At 44.0% G+C, this 17,794-nt stretch overlaps 1 protein-coding gene across 6 annotated transcripts; it reads left to right on the top strand.

Annotated features, from left to right (window-relative positions):
* The first annotated feature begins 358 nt into the window (after positions 1-358).
* On the top strand, positions 359-14,215 carry C24HXorf65 (chromosome 24 CXorf65 homolog). 6 transcript variants are annotated; one of them, XM_085081682.1, is made up of 9 exons: positions 359-613; positions 773-810; positions 1,449-1,535; positions 2,295-2,411; positions 12,717-12,791; positions 13,106-13,210; positions 13,326-13,379; positions 13,461-13,579; positions 13,838-14,215. In XM_085081682.1, exons 2-8 carry the CDS (start codon positions 786-788, stop codon positions 13,535-13,537), a joined length of 540 nt encoding a protein of 179 aa, XP_084937808.1. In that variant the 5' UTR covers positions 359-613; positions 773-785; the 3' UTR covers positions 13,538-13,579; positions 13,838-14,215. The 6 variants fall into 6 exon arrangements, with proteins under 6 accessions (XP_084937808.1, XP_084937806.1, XP_084937809.1 ...); XM_085081684.1 differs by having other exon boundaries at positions 360-613; positions 13,353-13,379; XM_085081680.1 differs by having other exon boundaries at positions 13,326-13,579.
* The last annotated feature ends 3,579 nt before the right edge of the window (positions 14,216-17,794 follow it).

The following is a 17,794-nucleotide window of genomic DNA, read 5'->3' on the forward strand; positions in this document are numbered from 1 at the left end:
AGTTCTGCTGCAAAGTTCTCTCCAAATGTGATTTTTCTGAGCAAAGATACACTGGAACTCTTCCTCCACGGGTAGCTGCTGGTGTCCAGTGCTCTGGGAGCCTGATTTTTAATTTTTTAATATCCCTTTTCCCATTCTGCTCCTCTTGCCCTGCCTGCCAGGGTTGTGAGAAGGAATTGTTTCCATGGAAGAGGAGAGGAATCTCTTGCACAACACTGCTGATCTCCAGGGGAAGGGCAGCAACACAACACTTGCTGAATGTCAGCCAGCACAGCCCCCTGGCAACCCCAAACAGATCTAGCCAACAGCAAAGCCAATTCTCCTCTCACTGCAGCATTTCCTGCTTTGTTTCCATGGGAAGAGTTTGGTGATCCCAATCCTTCCTGACTCCCAGACACCAATCTGGCTTTGCTCCCTTGCCCTAACCCCAGTGGGTGTTCAGGGAGTGAGATTTGGGTGCCCAGGAGTTACAGCAGAAACTCTGAGCTTTGATCCCACCAGTGGATCCAGAGGAGCTGCAGGATTTTGCTGCTCCTTGAGGTAGTTCTGCATTTTCTGAGGATTTTGCCACTTCTGGTGGTTCTGCATTTTCCTTGCTCCCCAAAACCAAAAGGTTTGTTTCTCTTCCTCTGCTGTTTCACCCTGGGAGAATTTTGGGGCTTCCTGGGAATGGGAACAAGCAGGCAAACCCTGCAGAACCCCTGCAGGTCACTGGGATCGCCTGTTGGGGAATGTGGGAGGGAAATAAACCTGTCATTGCTTTGTTTTTCAGGTTTTCAGCTGATATGTTCATAACAGTCCTCCATGGAGGTAAGAATCTGTTGTGCTGTTTCTGATGTCCCCAGGGAAACCTGGTCCCCACCAGGTGACAAAGATCTCTCTGGGACTTGTGGCTCCAGAGCCTGTTTGTAAAAGGCAGGGCAGAAGGCAGCTGTAAACAAAATATGTCAAATTTTGATTGTAGCAGTATTTCCATGAGGAAATTGTTTTGTTTTAAATCAAACCAAAGATGCACATGTGGGATTTTGCTTGAAATTTCCTTTTTTCCACCTGCTGTGCTTTTCTTAATTTCAGTTGTAAGTGGAAAAACTCAGAGTTTCAAAGTATTTTGGGTATTTTTCTTTTTTTTTTTTCCTTCCCCACAAACCCAAAGGACATAAATGTAAAGACCAGAGCTTCACAGAGATTTTCTCTTTATGCTCTGCTGACAGTTCTTGGAAAGAACAAATAAAAAGAGGAGTGGTGCAGCTCTTGGGTTCATTGCACCTGTGAGGTGTTTGCTGCTGACAGCTCATTTCCCAGTGCTCTCTGGAACCTCCTGGAAGTCCAGCAGTGACATTCCCTCGTGCCAGGAGAGTTCCCTGATGAGAGATCAGCTGCAGGGTCACCCAATCTGCCATTTGGAGAGGTTTATTTTCAGTTTCTTTGACTTGTGCTTCTCTCAACAGAAAATAAAAAAGCTCTTTTCAACACCAACTGCAAGGTTGAGCTTCTCCTGGAGAGCATCAAGCGCTGCTGTGGCTGTGAGGAGGGAGGTAGGGCTGGAAGAGCTGCTGCTGGTTTTGTCCTTTGGAGCTCTTGTCCAACCTCCCTGTGTTCCTGTTGCTTTTTGCTGGTCTTAGAATTACGAGCCAGACATGGTTAAAGGGATAAAAGACTTCTATACCTCGGTATTTTAATAGGATCCTATGGCACACCAGCTTTTCAAGGTGGGAAACACCAAAAATGCACACACTCTATAATGTATATACAATTTTTATACACCTTGCAAATTAGCATATCTGTCTAGGATCCCCCAATAAAAAGCTTAATAAATGAAGTAAGGTGCCTCTGCTCTAAAGAATTCTCCCCCAAAATGAGGTTAGAGCTTAGTTTACAAAACATGTTCCAGAGAGAAGGTTTCAACCAAGGTTGAACCTCAAGTTTTTGATAGCATGGAGCTTTTTGGCCTCTTACTGTGAGTGTTTGGTCTTCTTGCCTAGCAGAACCCCAAAACTAAGTTAGAATATCAGAATAAAAAAATTACAAGCATGTAGACTAAGGGTACAGTGGATATATAAAAGGTATAAATATTTATATATTTATATATATATATGGGTGCATAAACTATAAAAGGGTATATAAGAAAGAAAATAAAAAAATCATCAGGCATCAGTTCCTCCTCAGAGGCTGCCTCTGGTTTTTCTTTGCCGCTGATCGACCCAGGCTGAGAGATTTAAACGCTGTGAGAAGACAAAGCTCAATAAAAACACCTAAAGAAATTGTCCATCTGAATACAATTCCGGGTTTTGCAGATGAAATCGAGCTGGCAGATGAGCAGGGCCAGGTGAAGGATTTGCTGCAGCACAAGGAGCTCTTTGGGTCAATACTCCTGCAGGAGAGGCAGCGCTGTGTCCTCCTCAAAGTCACACGTAGGTCCATGTGCCAGTCTCTGCACTCAAAACACTTCTAATTCCTTATAAAGAAATATTGCCTGATATATATATGATAATATATATTATATGTGTATTATATATATGATATACATGTGTATATATATTTATATATATTATATATATTTATAAATGTGTACATGTGTGTATCTGTGTGTATATCTATGTGTATCTATATGTGTATATATGTGTATCTGTGTGTATATATGTGTGTATATATGTGTATCTCTATGTGTATCTATGTATATCTATGTGTGTATATATGTGTGTGTATGTGTGTGTGTATGTGTGTGCATGATGGTGTGTGTCTATGATGTGTGTGTGTCTATGATGTGTGTGTGTCTGTGATGTGTGTCTGTGATGTGTGTCTGTGATGTGTGTGTCTGTGATGTGTGTGTGTCTGTGATGTGTGTGTGTCTGTGATGTGTGTGTGTCTGTGATGATGTGTGTGTGTCTGTGATGTGTGTGTGTCTGTGATGATGTGTGTGTGTCTGTGATGATGTGTGTGTGTCTGTGATGATGTGTGTGTGTCTGTGATGATGTGTGTGTGTCTGTGATGATGTGTGTGTGTCTGTGATGTGTGTGTGTCTCTGATGTGTGTGTGTCTGTGATGTGTGTGTGTCTGTGATGTCTGTGTGTCTGTGATGTGTGTGTGTCTGTGATGTGTGTCTGTGATGTGTGTGATGATGTGTGTGTGTCTGTGATGTGTGTGATGATGTGTGTGTGTCTGTGATGTGTGTGTGTCGGTGATGTGTGTGTGTCTGTGATGTGTGTGTGTCTGTGATGTGTGTGTGTCTGTGATGTGTGTGTCTGTGATGTGTGTGTGTCTGTGATGTGTGTGTGTCTGTGATGTGTGTGTGTCTGTGATGTGTGTGTGTCTGTGATGTGTGTGTGTCTGTGATGTGTGTGTCTGTGATGTGTGTGTGTCTGTGATGTGTGTGTGTCTGTGATGTGTGTGTGTCTGTGATGTGTGTGTGTCTGTGATGTGTGTGTGTCTGTGATGTGTGTGTCTGTGATGTGTGTGTGTCTGTGATGTGTGTGTGTCTGTGATGTGTGTGTGTCTGTGATGTGTGTGTGTCTGTGATGTGTGTGTGTCTGTGATGTGTGTGTCTGTGATGTGTGTGTGTCTGTGATGTGTGTGTGTCTGTGATGTGTGTGTGTCTGTGATGTGTGTGTGTCTGTGATGTGTGTGTGTCTGTGATGTGTGTGTCTGTGATGTGTGTGTGTCTGTGATGTGTGTGTGTCTGTGATGTGTGTGTGTCTGTGATGTGTGTGTGTCTGTGATGTGTGTGTGTCTGTGATGATCTGTGTGTCTGTGATGTGTGTGTGTCTGTGATGTGTGTGTCTGTGATGTGTGTGTGTCTGTGATGTGTGTGATGTGTGTGTGTCTGTGATGTGTGTGATGTGTGTGTGTCTGTGATGTGTGTGTGTCTGTGATGTGTGTGTGTCTGTGATGTGTGTGTGTCTGTGATGTGTGTGTGTCTATGGTGTGTGTGATGATGTGTGTGTCTATGATGATGTGTGTGTGTCTATGATGTGTGTGTGTGTCTGTGATGTGTGTGTGTGATGATGTGTGTGTCTATGATGATGTGTGTGTGTCTATGATGTGTGTGAGTCTATGATGATGTGTGTGTGCCTGTGATGTGTGTGTGTCGATGATGTGTGTGTGTGTCTATGATGATCTGTGTGTGTCTATGATGATGTGTGTGTCTATGATGTGTGTGTGTCGATGGTGGTGTGTGTGTGTCGATGGTGGTGTGTGTGTGTCGATGGTGGTGTGTGTGTGTCTATGATGATGTGTGTGTATCTATGATGTGTGTGATGATGTGTGTGTGTGTCTATGATGATGTGTGTGGATGATGTGTGTGTGTCTGTGATGTGTCTGTGATGTTTGTGGATGATGTGTGTGTGTCTGTGATGTGTGTGATGATGTGTGTGTGTCTGTGATGTGTGTGTGTCTGTGATGTGTGTGATGATGTGTGTCTATGATGTGTGTGTGTCTGTGATGTGTGTGATGATGTGTGTGTGTCTATGATGTGTGTGTCTGTGATGTGTGTCTATGATGTGTGTGTGTCTATGATGTGTGTGTGTCTATGATGATGTGTGTGTCTGTGATGTGTGTCTATGATGTGTGTGTGTCTATGATGTGTGTGTGTCTATGATGATGTGTGTGTCTATGATGTGTGTGATGATGTGTGTGATGATGTGTGTGTGTCTGTGATGTGTGTGATGATGTATGTGTGTCTGTGATGTGTGTGATGATGTGTGTGATGATGCGTGTGTGTCTGTGATGTGTCTGTGATGTGTGTGATGATGTGTGTGTGTCTGTGATGTGTGTGATGATGTGTGTGTGTCTATGATGTGTGTGATGATGTGTGTGTCTGTGATGTGTGTGTCTGTGATGTGTGTGATGATGTGTGTGTGTCTGCGATGTGTGTGTCTGTGATGTGTGTGTGTCTATGATGTGTGTGATGATGTGTGTGTCTGTGATGTGTGTGTGTCTATGATGTGTGTGTGTCTATGATGTGTGTGTGTCTATGATGTGTGTGTGTCTATGATGTGTGTGTGTGTCTATGATGTGTGTGTGTGTCTATGATGTGTGTGTGTGTCTGTGATGATGTGTGTGTGTCTATGATGATGTGTGTGTCTATGATGATGTTTGTGTGTCTATGATGATGTGTGTTACTATGATGTGTGTGCCTGTGATATGTGTGTGTGTATGATGTGTGTGTGTCTATGATGTGTGTGTCTGTGATGATGTGTGTGTGTCTATGATGTGTGTGTGTCTGTGATGTGTGTGTGTCTGTGATGTGTGTGTGTCCGTGATGTGTGTGTGTCTGTGATGTGTGTGTGTCTATGATGATGTGTGTGTGTCTATGATGATGTGTGTGTCTATGATGATGTGTGTGATGATGTGTGTGTGTCTATGATGATGTGTGTGTGTCTATGATGATGTGTGTGTCTATGATGATGTGTGTGATGATGTGTGTGTGTCTATGATGATGTGTGTGATGATGTGTGTGTGTCTGTGATGTGTGTGATGATGTGTGTGTGTCTATGATGTGTGTGTCTGTGATGTGTGTGATGATGTGTGTGTGTCTGTGATGTGTGTGTGTCTGTGATGTGTGTGATGATGTGTGTCTATGATGTGTGTGTGTCTGTGATGTGTGTGATGATGTGTGTGTCTATGATGTGTGTGTGTCTATGATGATGTGTGTGTCTATGATGTGTGTGATGATGTGTGTGTGTCTGTGATGTGTGTGATGATGTGTGTCTATGATGTGTGTGTCTGTGATGTGTGTGATGATGTGTGTGTGTCTATGATGTGTGTGTCTGTGATGTGTGTGATGATGTGTGTGTGTCTGTGATGTGTGTGATGATGTGTGTGTGTCTATGATGTGTGTGTGTCTATGATGTGTGTGATGATGTGTGTGTCTGTGATGTGTGTGTGTCTATGGTGTGTGTGATGATGTGTGTGTGTCTATGATGTGTGTGAGTCTATGATGATGTGTGTGTGTCTATGATGTGTGTGAGTCTATGATGATGTGTGTGTGTCTATGATGTGTGTGTGTCTATGATGTGTGTGTGTCTATGATGTGTGTGTCTATGATGTGTGTGTGTCTATGATGTGTGTGTGTCTATGATGATGTGTGTGTGTCTATGATGTGTGTGTGTCTATGATGATGTGTGTGTGTCTATGATTTGTGTGATGATGTGTGTGTGTCTATGATGTGTGTGTGTCTATGATGATGTGTGTGATGATGTGTGTGTGTCTGTGATATGTGTGTGTGTCTGTGATGTGTGTGTGTCTATGATGATGTGTGTGTGTCTATGATGTGTGTGTGTCTATGATGTGTGTGTGTCTATGATGATGTGTGTGTCTATGATGTGTGTGATGATGTGTGTGATGATGTGTGTGATGATGTGTGTGTGTCTATGATGATGTGTGTGATGATGTGTGTGTGTCTGTGATGTGTGTGATGATGTGTGTGTGTCTGTGATGTGTGTGATGATGTGTGTGTGTCTGTGATGATGTGTGTGATGATGTGTGTGTGTCTGTGATGTGTGTGATGATGTGTGTGTGTCTGTGATGTGTGTGTGTCGGTGATGTGTGTGTGTCTGTGATGTGTGTGGTGATATGTTTGTTTCTGTGATGTGTGTCTGTGATGTGTGTTTCTGTGATGTGTGTCTGTGATGTGTGTGTCTGTGATGTGTGTGTGTCTATGGTGTGTGTGATGATGTGTGTGTGTCTGTGATGTGTGTGTGTCTATGATGTGTGTGAGTCTATGATGATGTGTGTGTCTATGATGTGTGTGTGTCTATTATGATCTGTGTGTGTCTATGATGTGTGTGTGTCTATGATGTGTGTGTGTCTATGATGTGTGTGCCTGTGATGTGTGTGTGCCTGTGATGTGTGTGTGTCTATGATGTGTGTGTGTCTATGATGTGTGTGTGTCTGTGATGATGTGTGTCTGTGATGATGTGTGTGTGTCTGTGATGATGTGTGTGTGTCTGTGATGATGTGTGTCTATGATGTGTGTGTGTCTATGATGTGTGTGTGTCTATGATGTGTGTGTGTCTATGATGTGTGTGTGTCTATGATGTGTGTGTGTCTATGATGATGTGTGTGTGTCTGTGATGTGTGTGTGTCTGTGATGTGTGTGTGCCTGTGATGTGTGTGTGTCTATGATGTGTGTGATGATGTGTGTGTGGCTGTGATGTGTGTGTGTCTGTGATGTGTGTGTGTCTATGATGATGTGTGTGTGTCTATGATGATGTGTGTGTCTATGATGATGTGTGTGATGATGTGTGTGTGTCTGTGATGTGTGTGTGTCTGTGATGTGTGTGTGTCTGTGATGTGTGTGTGTCTATGATGTGTGTGTGTGTCTGTGATGTGTGTGTGTCTGTGATGTGTGTGTGTCTGTGATGTGTGTGTGTGTGTCTGTGATGTGTGTGTGTCTGTGATGTGTGTGTGATGATGTGTGTGTGTCTGTGATGTGTGTGTGTCTGTGATGTGTGTGATGATGTGTGTGTCCGTGATGTGTGTGTGTCTGTGATGTGTGTGTGTGTCTATGATGATGTGTGTGTCTATGATGTGTGTGATGATGTTTGTGTGTCTATGATGATGTGTGTGGATGATGTGTGTGATGATGTTTGTGTGTCTGTGATGTGTGTGTGCCTATGATGTGTGTGATGATGTGTGTGTGTCTATGATGATGTGTGTGGATGATGTGTGTGTGTCTGTGATGTGTCTGTGATGTGTGTGGATGATGTGTGTGTGTCTGTGATGTGTGTGATGATGTGTGTCTATGATGTGTGTGTGTCTGTGATGTGTGTGATGATGTGTGTGTGTCTATGATGTGTGTGTGTCTGTGATATGTGTGATGATGTGTGTGTCTATGATGTGTGTGTGTCTATGATGTGTGTGTTTGACTATGATGTGTGTGTCTATGATGTGTGTGATGATGTGTGTGTGTCTGTGATGTGTGTGATGATGTGTGTGATGTGTGTGTGTCTGCGATGTGTGTGATGATGTGTGTGTGTCTGTGATGTGTGTGATGATGTGTGTGTGTCTATGATGATGTGTGTGTCTATGATGATGTGTGTGATGATGTGTGTGTGTCTGTGATGTGTGTGATGATGTGTGTGTGTCTGTGATGTGTGTGATGATGTGTGTGTGTCTATGATGATGTGTGTGATGATGTGTGTGTGTCTATGATGATGTGTGTGATGATGTGTGTGTGTCTATGATGTGTGTGTGTCTATGATGTGTGTGTGTCTATGATGTGTGTGTGTCTATGATGTGTGTGTGTCTATGATGATGTGTGTGTGTCTATGATGTGTGTCTCTGTGATGATGTGTGTGATGATGTGTGTGTGTCTGTAATATGTGTGTGTCCATGATGTGTGTGTGTCTGTGATGTGTGTGTCTATGATGTGTGTGTGTCTATGATGATGTGTGTGTGTCTATGATGATGTGTGTGTGTCTATGATGATGTGTGTTTCTATGATGATGTGTGTGATGATGTGTGTGTGTCTATGATGATGTGTGTGATGATGTGTGTGTGTCTGTGATGTGTGTGTGTCTGTGATGTGTGTGTGTGTCTGTGATGTGTGTGTGTCTGTGATGTGTGTGTGTCTGTGATGTGTGTGTGTGTGTCTGTGATGTGTGTGTGTCTGTGATGTGTGTGTGATGATGTGTGTGTGTCTGTGATGTGTGTGTGTCTGTGATGTGTGTGATGATGTGTGTGTCCGTGATGTGTGTGTGTCTATGATGATGTGTGTGTCTATGATGTGTGTGATGATGTGTGTGTGTCTATGATGATGTGTGTGGATGATGTGTGTGTGTCTGTGATGTGTCTGTGATGTGTTTGGATGATGTGTGTGTGTCTGTGATGTGTGTGATGATGTGTGTCTATGATGTGTGTGTGTCTGTGATGTGTGTGATGATGTGTGTCTATGATGTGTGTGTGTCTGTGATGTGTGTGATGATGTGTGTGTGTCAATGATGTGTGTGTGTCTGTGATGTGTGTGTGTCTATGATATGTGTGTGTCTGTGATGTGTGTGATGATGTGTGTGTCTATGATGTGTGTGTTTGTCTATGATGTGTGCGTGTCTATGATGTGTGTGTGTGTCTGTGATGTGTGTGATGATGTGTGTGATGTGTGTGTGTCTGTGATGTGTGTGATGATGTGTGTGTGTCTGTGATGTGTGATGATGTGTGTGATGATGTGTGTGTGTCTGTGATGTGTGTGATGATGTGTGTGATGATGTGTGTGTGTCTGTGATGTGTGTGATGATGTGTGTGTGTCTATGATGATGTGTGTGTCTATGATGATGTGTGTGATGATGTGTGTGTGTCTATGATGATGTGTGTGATGATGTGTGTGTGTCTATGATGTGTGTGTGTCTATGATGATGTGTGTGATGATGTGTGTGTGTCTATGATGTGTGTGTGTCTATGATGATGTGTGTGATGATGTGTGTGTGTCTATGATGTGTGTGTGTCTATGATGTGTGTGATGATGTGTGTGATGATGTGTGTGTGTCTGTGATGTGTGTGATGATGTGTGTGTGTCTATGATGATGTGTGTGTCTATGATGATGTGTGTGATGATGTGTGTGTCTATGATGTGTGTGTGTGTCTGTGATGTGTGTGTCTATGATGTGTGTGTGTCTATGTGTGTGTGTGTCTATGATGTGTGTGTGTCTATGATGATGTGTGTGATGATGTGTGTGTGTCTATGATGTGTGTGTGTCTATGATGTGTGTGTGTCTATGATGATGTGTGTGTGTCTATGATGATGTGTGTGTGTCTATGATGATGTGTGTGTCTATGATGTGTGTGTGATGATGTGTGTGTCTATGATGATGTGTGTGATGATGTGTGTGTGTCTATGATGTGTGTGTGTGTCTATGATGTGTGTGTCTATGATGTGTGTGTGTCTATGGTGGTGTGTGTGATGATGTGTGTGTGTCTATGATGTGTGTGTCTATGATGTGTGTGTGTCTATGGTGGTGTGTGTGATGATGTGTGTGTGTCTATGATGATGTGTGTGATGATGTGTGTGTGTCTATGATGTGTGTGTGTCTATGATGTGTGTGTGTGTCTATGATGTGTGTGTCTATGATGTGTGTGATGATGGTGTGTGTGATGATGTGTGTGTGTCTATGATGATGTGTGTGATGATGTGTGTGTGTCTGTGATGTGTGTGTGTCTGTGATGTGTGTGATGATGTGTGTGATGATGTGTGTGTGTCTATGATGTGTGTGTGTCTATGATGTGTGTGTCTATGATGATGTGTGTGTGTCTATGATGATGTGTGTGATGATGTGTGTGTCTATGATGATGTGTGTGATGATGTGTGTGTGTCTATGATGATGTGTGTCTATGATGAGTGTGTGTCTATGATGTGTGTGTGTCTGTGATGTGTGTGTGCCTATGATGTGTGTGATGATGTGTGTGATGATGTGTATGTGTCTATGATGTGTGTGTGTCTATGATGATGTGTGTGATGATGTGTGTGTGTCTGTGATGTGTGTCTGTCTATGATGTGTGTGTGTCTATGATGTGTGTGTGTGTCTATGATGTGTGTGAGTCTATGATGATGTTTGTGTCTATGATGATATGTGTGTGTCTGTGATGTGTGTGTGTGTCTATGATGTGTGTGTGTCGATGATGTGTGTGTGTCTATGATGTGTGTGTGTCTATGATGATATGTGTGTGTGTCGATGATGTGTGTGTGTCTATGATGATCTGTGTGTGTCTATTATGATCTGTGTGTGTCTATGATGTGTGTGTGTCTATGATGCGTGTGTGTCTATGATGATCTGTGTGTGTCTATGATGTGTGTGTGTCTGTGATGTGTGTGATGATGTGTGTGTGTCTATGATGATGTGTGTGTCTATGATGATGTGTGTGTGTCTATGATGTGTGTGTGTCTATGATGTGTGTGTGTCTATGATGCGTGTGTGTCTATGATGATCTGTGTGTGTCTATGATGATCTGTGTGTGTCTGTGATGTGTGTGATGATGTGTGTGTGTCTATGATGTGTGTGTGTCTATGATGATGTGTGTGTGTCTATGATGTGTGTGTGTCTATGATGTGTGTGTGTCTATGATGCGTGTGTGTCTATGATGATCTGTGTGTGTCTATGATGATCTGTGTGTGTCTGTGATGTGTGTGATGATGTGTGTGTGTCTATGATGTGTGTGTGTCTATGATGATGTGTGTGTGTCTATGATGTGTGTGTGTCTATGATGTGTGTGTGTCTATGATGTGTGTGTGTCGATGGTGTGTGTCTATGATGTGTGTGTCTATGGTGGTGTGTGTGTGTCTATGATGATGTGTGTGATGATGTGTGTGTGTCTGTGATGTGTGTGTGTGATGATGTGTGTGTGTCTATGATGTGTGTGTGCCTGTGATGTGTGTGTCTGTGATGTGTGTGTCTGTGATGTGTGTGTGTCTGTGATGTGTGTGTGTCTATGATGTGTGTGTGTCTGTGATGTGTGTGTGTCTGTGATGTGTGTGTGTCTGTGATGTGTGTGTGTCTGTGATGTGTGTGTGTCTATGATGTGTGTGTGTCTGTGATGTGTGTGTGTCTATGATGTGTGTGTGTCTGTGATGTGTGTGTCTGTGATGTGTGTGTGTCTGTGATGTGTGTGTGTGTCTATGATGTGTGTGTCTATGATGATGTGTGTGTCTATGATGATGTGTGTGATGATGTGTGTGTGTCTATGATGTGTGTGTGTCTGTGATGTGTGTGTTTCTGTGATATGTGTGTGTGTGTCTGTGATGTGTGTGTGTCTGTGATGTGTGTGATGATGTGTGTGTGTCTGTGATGTGTGTGTGTCTGTGATGTGTGTGTGATGATGTGTGTGTGTCTGTGATGTGTGTGTGTCTGTGATGTGTGTGGTGATGTGTGTGTGTCTGTGATGTGTGTGATGATGTGTGTGTCCATGATGTGTGATGATGTTTGTGTGTCTGTGATGTGTAAGATGATTTGTGTGATGATGTGTGTGATGATGTGTGTGTGCCTATGATGTGTGTGTGTCTGTGATGTGTGTGTGTCTGTGATGTGTGATGTGTGTGGATGATGTGTGTGTGTCTGTGATGTGTGTGTGTCTGTGATGTGTGTGATGATGTGTGTGTGTCTGTGATGTGTGTGTGTCTGTGATGTGTGATGATGTGTGTGTGTCTGTGATGTGTGTGTGTCTGTGATGTGTGTGTGTCTGTGAGAGATGTGCATGATGTGTGTGTGTCTAATGTGTGTCTATGATGTGTGTGTGTCTGTGATGTGTGTGTGTCTGTGATGTGTGTGTGTGTCTATGATGATGTGTGTGTGTGTCTATGATGATGTGTGTGTCTATGATGTGTGTGTCTATGATGTTTGTGTGTCTATGATGTGTGTGTGTCTATGTGTGTATTTTTTTTTATATGTGTGTATATATTTTTTTTATATATATATATGTGTATTTCTTAAATAAATATTTGCCCACGCAAAGGGGAAGGCAGGAACTTAATAAAGTGGATTTGTGGCCTGGATTGCCAATTGGAGCCACTGAGCATCCTCAGCTCCACTCAGGAGCTGGTGAACACTTCCTGGAGGAAGAGCCAAACACCACAAACTGGGCTCTGAAATGAAGGCTGGGCTTGAACATGCTCTCCTGGAAGTCAAGGCTGCCTCCACCCAGGGCAGGAATCTCCTGATGGTCCCGTTTCTTCCTCTAGGAACATTTGGGTTGAGCATTTCTGCCTTTAATGCTGTGTTTCTCCCTCACAGGACAAGATGGTTCCCAAGAAGCTGTTTTTACACCATTGCTGAAAAACCAGAGCATTGTCACCCCAAAATTCCTGGGTAGGAGTCTGAAATCAATGTTTCTATAATCTTGTTCCTAAACATGAGAGGAGAAAACACCCTTTTAGTTGTCATCCTATTGGAGGAATAAATAAATCCTATTGGTGGCTGGAGTAAAGATATTTTTAATTTATAGCCAAAAGGAGAAAGCTTCATTTCCAGCATTAAAAACTGAGTAATGAAGAAAATATTGCTTAATCTCTTGTCACTGAGTGAGAAGTCCTGGAGCTGTGGAGGACACGGTGTGAACCATGGAACCACGAAAATTACATCGGATTTTCTCTTCTCAGCTGCTTTTTCTCTCCTCCCTGCAGCTAAACTGGGGAAGTCAGGGGATTCCAAATTGTCACCAACCCGAGGGAAACCCAGAAAATATGGCAAAAAACCCAACTTGCTTTTGGAAGCTTCATCCACAGAAGGTGAGTTCCTGACCTGAGTGAGAGCAGAAATTCCATTTTCTTTGTGTTCTCATCAGCTGCCTGGGAGGGTTTTGTGTTTCTCCTGCAGGTAAAAAGTTTTGTGTTTCTCTCGTAGGTAAACACTTTTGTGTTTCTCCTGCAGGTAAAAAGTTTTGTGCTTCTCCCGCAGGTAAAAAGTTTTGTGTTTCTCCTGCAGATAAAAGGTTTTGTGTTTCTCTCGCAGGTAAAAAGTTTTGTGGTTCTCCTGCAGGTAAAAAGAGTCAACCAGCACTGGGCAGCAAGAACAAAACCCTGGGATTGACTTCCAGAGAAACTGGGAAACACTGACAGTGCCAGACGGAAGGAGCTGCTTGGAGCTGAGTTTTGGAGGTTTGCTGGGTCATCCCCTGTTGATACACTGAATTTATGGGGCTGCTGGCAGAACCCTGGGATAGGCAATTCCTCAGTTTTGGGGTGATGACCCCACTGACCCAGACACAGCCCTGATCAATTCCCCTGATCCTCACAGACACAGAGCTGGGCTGGTGAATCACAGCCAGCTCATCTGTCACACAGTAGTTCTATTCCTGGCACTGTTCAATTGTTCACTTGACAAGTTCTCAGTGCTTTTATCTTGTATTTCACCAGCTTCTGCAATTCACTTTATAGCTCGTGAGATAGCTCCTATCTTCATGGGATGGACCCTGGCCAACAGAGGTGTTGATTCATCAGTCCTGCTGGGCAACAATCACACTGGAACATCCACTACGATTAGAAAAGTGTGTAAAACTGTGTGTAAAAATGCAAATCGCCCTGCAAAACCTAGAGATAAACCTTTCTTCCTCTAGGCTCCTCCTAAAAAAAATAAAACAGGCTGTAAAATGTAATTATCGAGGGCATAACTTTTATCTCTACACCACCCAGGTGTTCACTGATCTCGGAAAAATCCACAGGTGATTTTGAAGTCGCAGAACTTGGGCTTATGCACGTCTTTGGTTGCTGAAAATATATTGAATTAAACAAAAACATCTCCAAAATGTATTTTTTTAATTGTGGCACCCAAATAAGCAAAGGGCTGTTGGGATTTCCCAGCAAGATTCATGTACTCGTGGTGATAGAGTGAGGATTCCCTGTGTTTATGTGAGAATGACAGGAAAACCTTGGAAGTTTTTAGCTGTTGATGTCACAGGAAAGTGGGATCCATATTTTGTACAAGGAAAAGAAATGAAGCAGGACAAAATCTTTTTTAAATCAGGTTTCCAGCCCACTCATTAGAAGGGCTGGAAGGAAAGTGAAATGAGGAAGGAGAAACTTAGTTTTCCTTGTTTCCTTGTAGTGGTTGGGAGCATTAGACCCTGAAAAAGCAAGACCTGGAAATTCCACTTTTATCCACCACCAGCAACAGGCATCGATTCCCAATCTCCCCCTCACCCATCTGTCAGCCAGAGCGAGTTCTGACAAACCAAAGCCCAAAAATACCGCAAAATCTGCTCTGTTCCCTGGCAGAAATCTCCAGAGTCACCCAGCAACCACCCTTCACCTGCCCTCCCAAACCCAACCTGCAGGAGCCACAAAAGCTGCCAATAAACCCAATTCCTGGCCAGGCAAACACAGATAAGGTGGAGGAGAAGGTTTTCCAGCTCTTCCCGAGTTCCCCTGCAGAGCCCGGAGCTGCTCAGCGCGAGTGGCGCCAGGGAGGAGCGAGCTGATAACGGGATGTGGTCAACAAGGAAATCAGAGGGGTGTGGGTGGGTCAAAGGCCTCCTGCGGCTCAGGTCAGGCCCTTCTGGGCAGCTGGGATTGTTTCCCAAAATCCTGGAGCGGCAAACTCTCCGGGATCCACGGTGTGAGGTGAAGGGCAGGAAGGCACAGCCCTCGATAAGCTGGATGTGCTCCCCAAAAACACCGGGAAATCACAGGGAAAAGGGGCAGAAGTTGGGAGTTGGGGCTAAAACAAGACATGGCTCTGTTTCATGAAGTGCTGCTGGCAAGTTGGGTTGACTCCACATGCATGAAATTTTGATATATTTTGCTCTGGATGAGGTCAGGACCTGAGGGGTTTATTTTGGTCTTGTCAGAGGAGGCAGAGTTAATTTTTCCTCCTGTTGCCAAAGGAGGGTTGCACGCTCAGTAAACAGTCCTTGACCTCTCTCCTGGGGAAATAATTTTAGATTTAAGATGCAAATGTTATTTGATCCAGAGCAAGTCCATCAGCAAATGTCTCCCATCAATGATTTACCACCCCAAGGAGTTTTCCTGCAGTGTATTTACCTGTGTTTTGTAGGTCAGCAGTAACTAAGAACGAGGAAGACTTTGTAGTGTTATAAATCCTTTGCTTACCTTGGCTTCTCCACCTTCCCTGAGCAAACTGCACCTCCAAACCCCTTAGCTAAGCTCAGAAAGAAAATGTTCATGCAGGGAATCACCTCCCTGGGGTTTTATTCTTCTGTGGCCTTGTTTTTTTTCCCCACATCCTGACACATTCATTTAGGGTTTTTGCTTGGAATGTTCATGAAACACATTCACCTTTTGGACTGGGAGGGAATTTGAGGCTGGGTGGTGGAGATCCTGCACTCAAGGAGGAATTCACCTTGTGGAGAGGTTAAATCTCAGCCACAAGCTATTCTTCAACCTCTCTGGGTGCTGCTGGGGGGAAGGAAAGAACAGCCAAGAAAGCCCAGCTGCAGCTGGGAACTGGAAGGTTGGTCTTGGGAACATTCTGTGTGCTCAGGAGGGAATGAACTTTCCTGCAAAGCAGCTCAGACCTGGCAGAAATACGGGATGATTCCAACCTGACCTGGCAGAGCTGCTGAGAGACCCTTGGGAATTTAGGGTAAAATCCCTTTTGGCCACAATGAAAGCACTGATTCTGGCCAGGGCTGAGCTGCTCCCAGCTTGGCAAAGATTTAAAGCATGGAGAGCTCTCCATCTTTGCCAAATGACTGATCTGGACACCTAAAATGCAATAAGAATCGAACATCATTGTACTTCTGCCCTCATCCCAGGAGCTGGAAAGAGGGAAGCTGCTCCAGGGAGCTGCTGGCAAAGCTGTCCATGTTTGGGAGCAGCTGGAAGTGGTGGGAAATTGGAGCTGAGGTGGTTTGGAGTGTTTGGAACTCTGGGCTCTGTCCACAGCTGGTTTTTAGGGGAATGGAGCCAGGTGAGAACATCACATCAGGCTGTGGCTGCAAAGCTGGCAGGATTTGGGAAAACACACAGTGTGTCCCTGCCAGCACATCCAGGGAATGTCCCTTTGTGGGACAGCGTGGAAACTCTCAGAACTCATAAAAAATCTCTTTCTGAGCCTTTCCAGGTCACAGGCATCTTCTTTATACACCAGGCAGCCACAGAGCCTTTTCCTGCTATAAAATCCCTGTCTGGACTTCAGTTATCATCTATCAAAATCCCATAGGAAATGACATTTAGAGTGTACTTTGCCCTTAAGTCACTCTTCTGGGATGATTTTATTTGTGAGGGAAAAACAAAACACTGCATGAGGGAAAAGATGGTTTTACTGAGTAGAATTGGTTTGCTAGGGACAGTGAAGGTGATGGAAATGATCAAATTAGATCCAAGGGAAGCTCCTAAATGGCTGAAATTTAGCAAATGGTAGCTTCAGACAGGAATAATCTAAAAGGATGCTCCTGCACTATCATTTTCTGGCTGTCTTAGTGGTTTTTGGTTAAAGCAGAGACCTGACTCTCCTGCTCCTTGTGACCAGGGGAGTTGGCAAAAGCTTTGCTGTCTCCAGGTTGTTTTCTGCAGGGTTTTGATGTGATCTCTGTGACCAGCCTGCCACTGCTTTGACTCCTGCCCTGCTCAGCCTTTCCCTCATTTCTTGTCTCACACACTGAAATTCTCACTTTTCTGTCAAAAAGGAGGAGGCTGCAGGGAAGCAGTGCTGCAGGCATCTTTAAAAATAGCAGTCTGGGTGGTTTTCTTCCTCTTTCTGTCACATAACCAGTGCTTCTGCCTGGCTGCTCCCTGCTGCCAGCTCTCCCTGCAGGCAGGAGCAGAACTGTGCTCTGCAGAGCTGTGCTCAGAGAGCTCTCAGCTTTAACTCTCCCCATTCCCCACAGCTCTGCACCCCCAGGAGAAGTGAGAGCAGCTTCTTGAGGCTGTTGGGCTTTCTGCTTTGGGGGAATTCCCTGCTGGGGATTTGACTGTTTCCTTACTCAGTATATTCTGGTTTTTATTTTAATATTTAATGTAATTTAATTTTTTTTTTAAATCAGAACTTCTGGTGCTGCTGAGCTGTTCCATCTGCTCCCAGCCCTCTGGACTCTTCCCTCTGTCCATCTTTCTCTCCATCCCCACAGCTGCCAGGACTCTGCTGAATGCATTTTACACTTTATTTAGGATTCACCCATCAGGATTGCTGCTGTTGAGCTGCACACTCTGATTTACAAACCACTCAGAACACCAGGGAAATCACCGAGATTCTGGCTTTAAAAAAAATCACATTTTGGCTTTAAACCTGGATAGGTTTCATTTCAAATTTCTGATTTTTCCTCTCAGAAATCTGGTATAGAGGAGCAGCCTTCAGGCCTGGCTAGGGTAGGAATTTCTGCTTTAGCAGCAAGACTTGCCCAGAACAATGTGGTT

This window comes from Lichenostomus cassidix, chromosome 24 (assembly GCF_008360975.1).
Source record: "Lichenostomus cassidix isolate B80296 chromosome 24, HeHo_3.0, whole genome shotgun sequence".
Taxonomy (NCBI): domain Eukaryota; kingdom Metazoa; phylum Chordata; class Aves; order Passeriformes; family Meliphagidae; genus Lichenostomus; species Lichenostomus cassidix.

What these genes read in the sequence shown, in the direction of transcription:
- C24HXorf65 (XM_085081680.1), top strand. Translation starts at nt 786, where the DNA reads ATGTTCATAACAGTCCTCCATGGAG. An exon ending in CTGTGGCTGTGAGGAGGGAG is followed by an intron (nt 1,536 to 2,294) that starts GTAGGGCTGGAA and finishes CGGGTTTTGCAG; the next exon opens with ATGAAATCGAGCTGGCAGAT. An exon ending in TGTCCTCCTCAAAGTCACAC is followed by an intron (nt 2,412 to 12,716) that starts GTAGGTCCATGT and finishes TCTCCCTCACAG; the next exon opens with GACAAGATGGTTCCCAAGAA.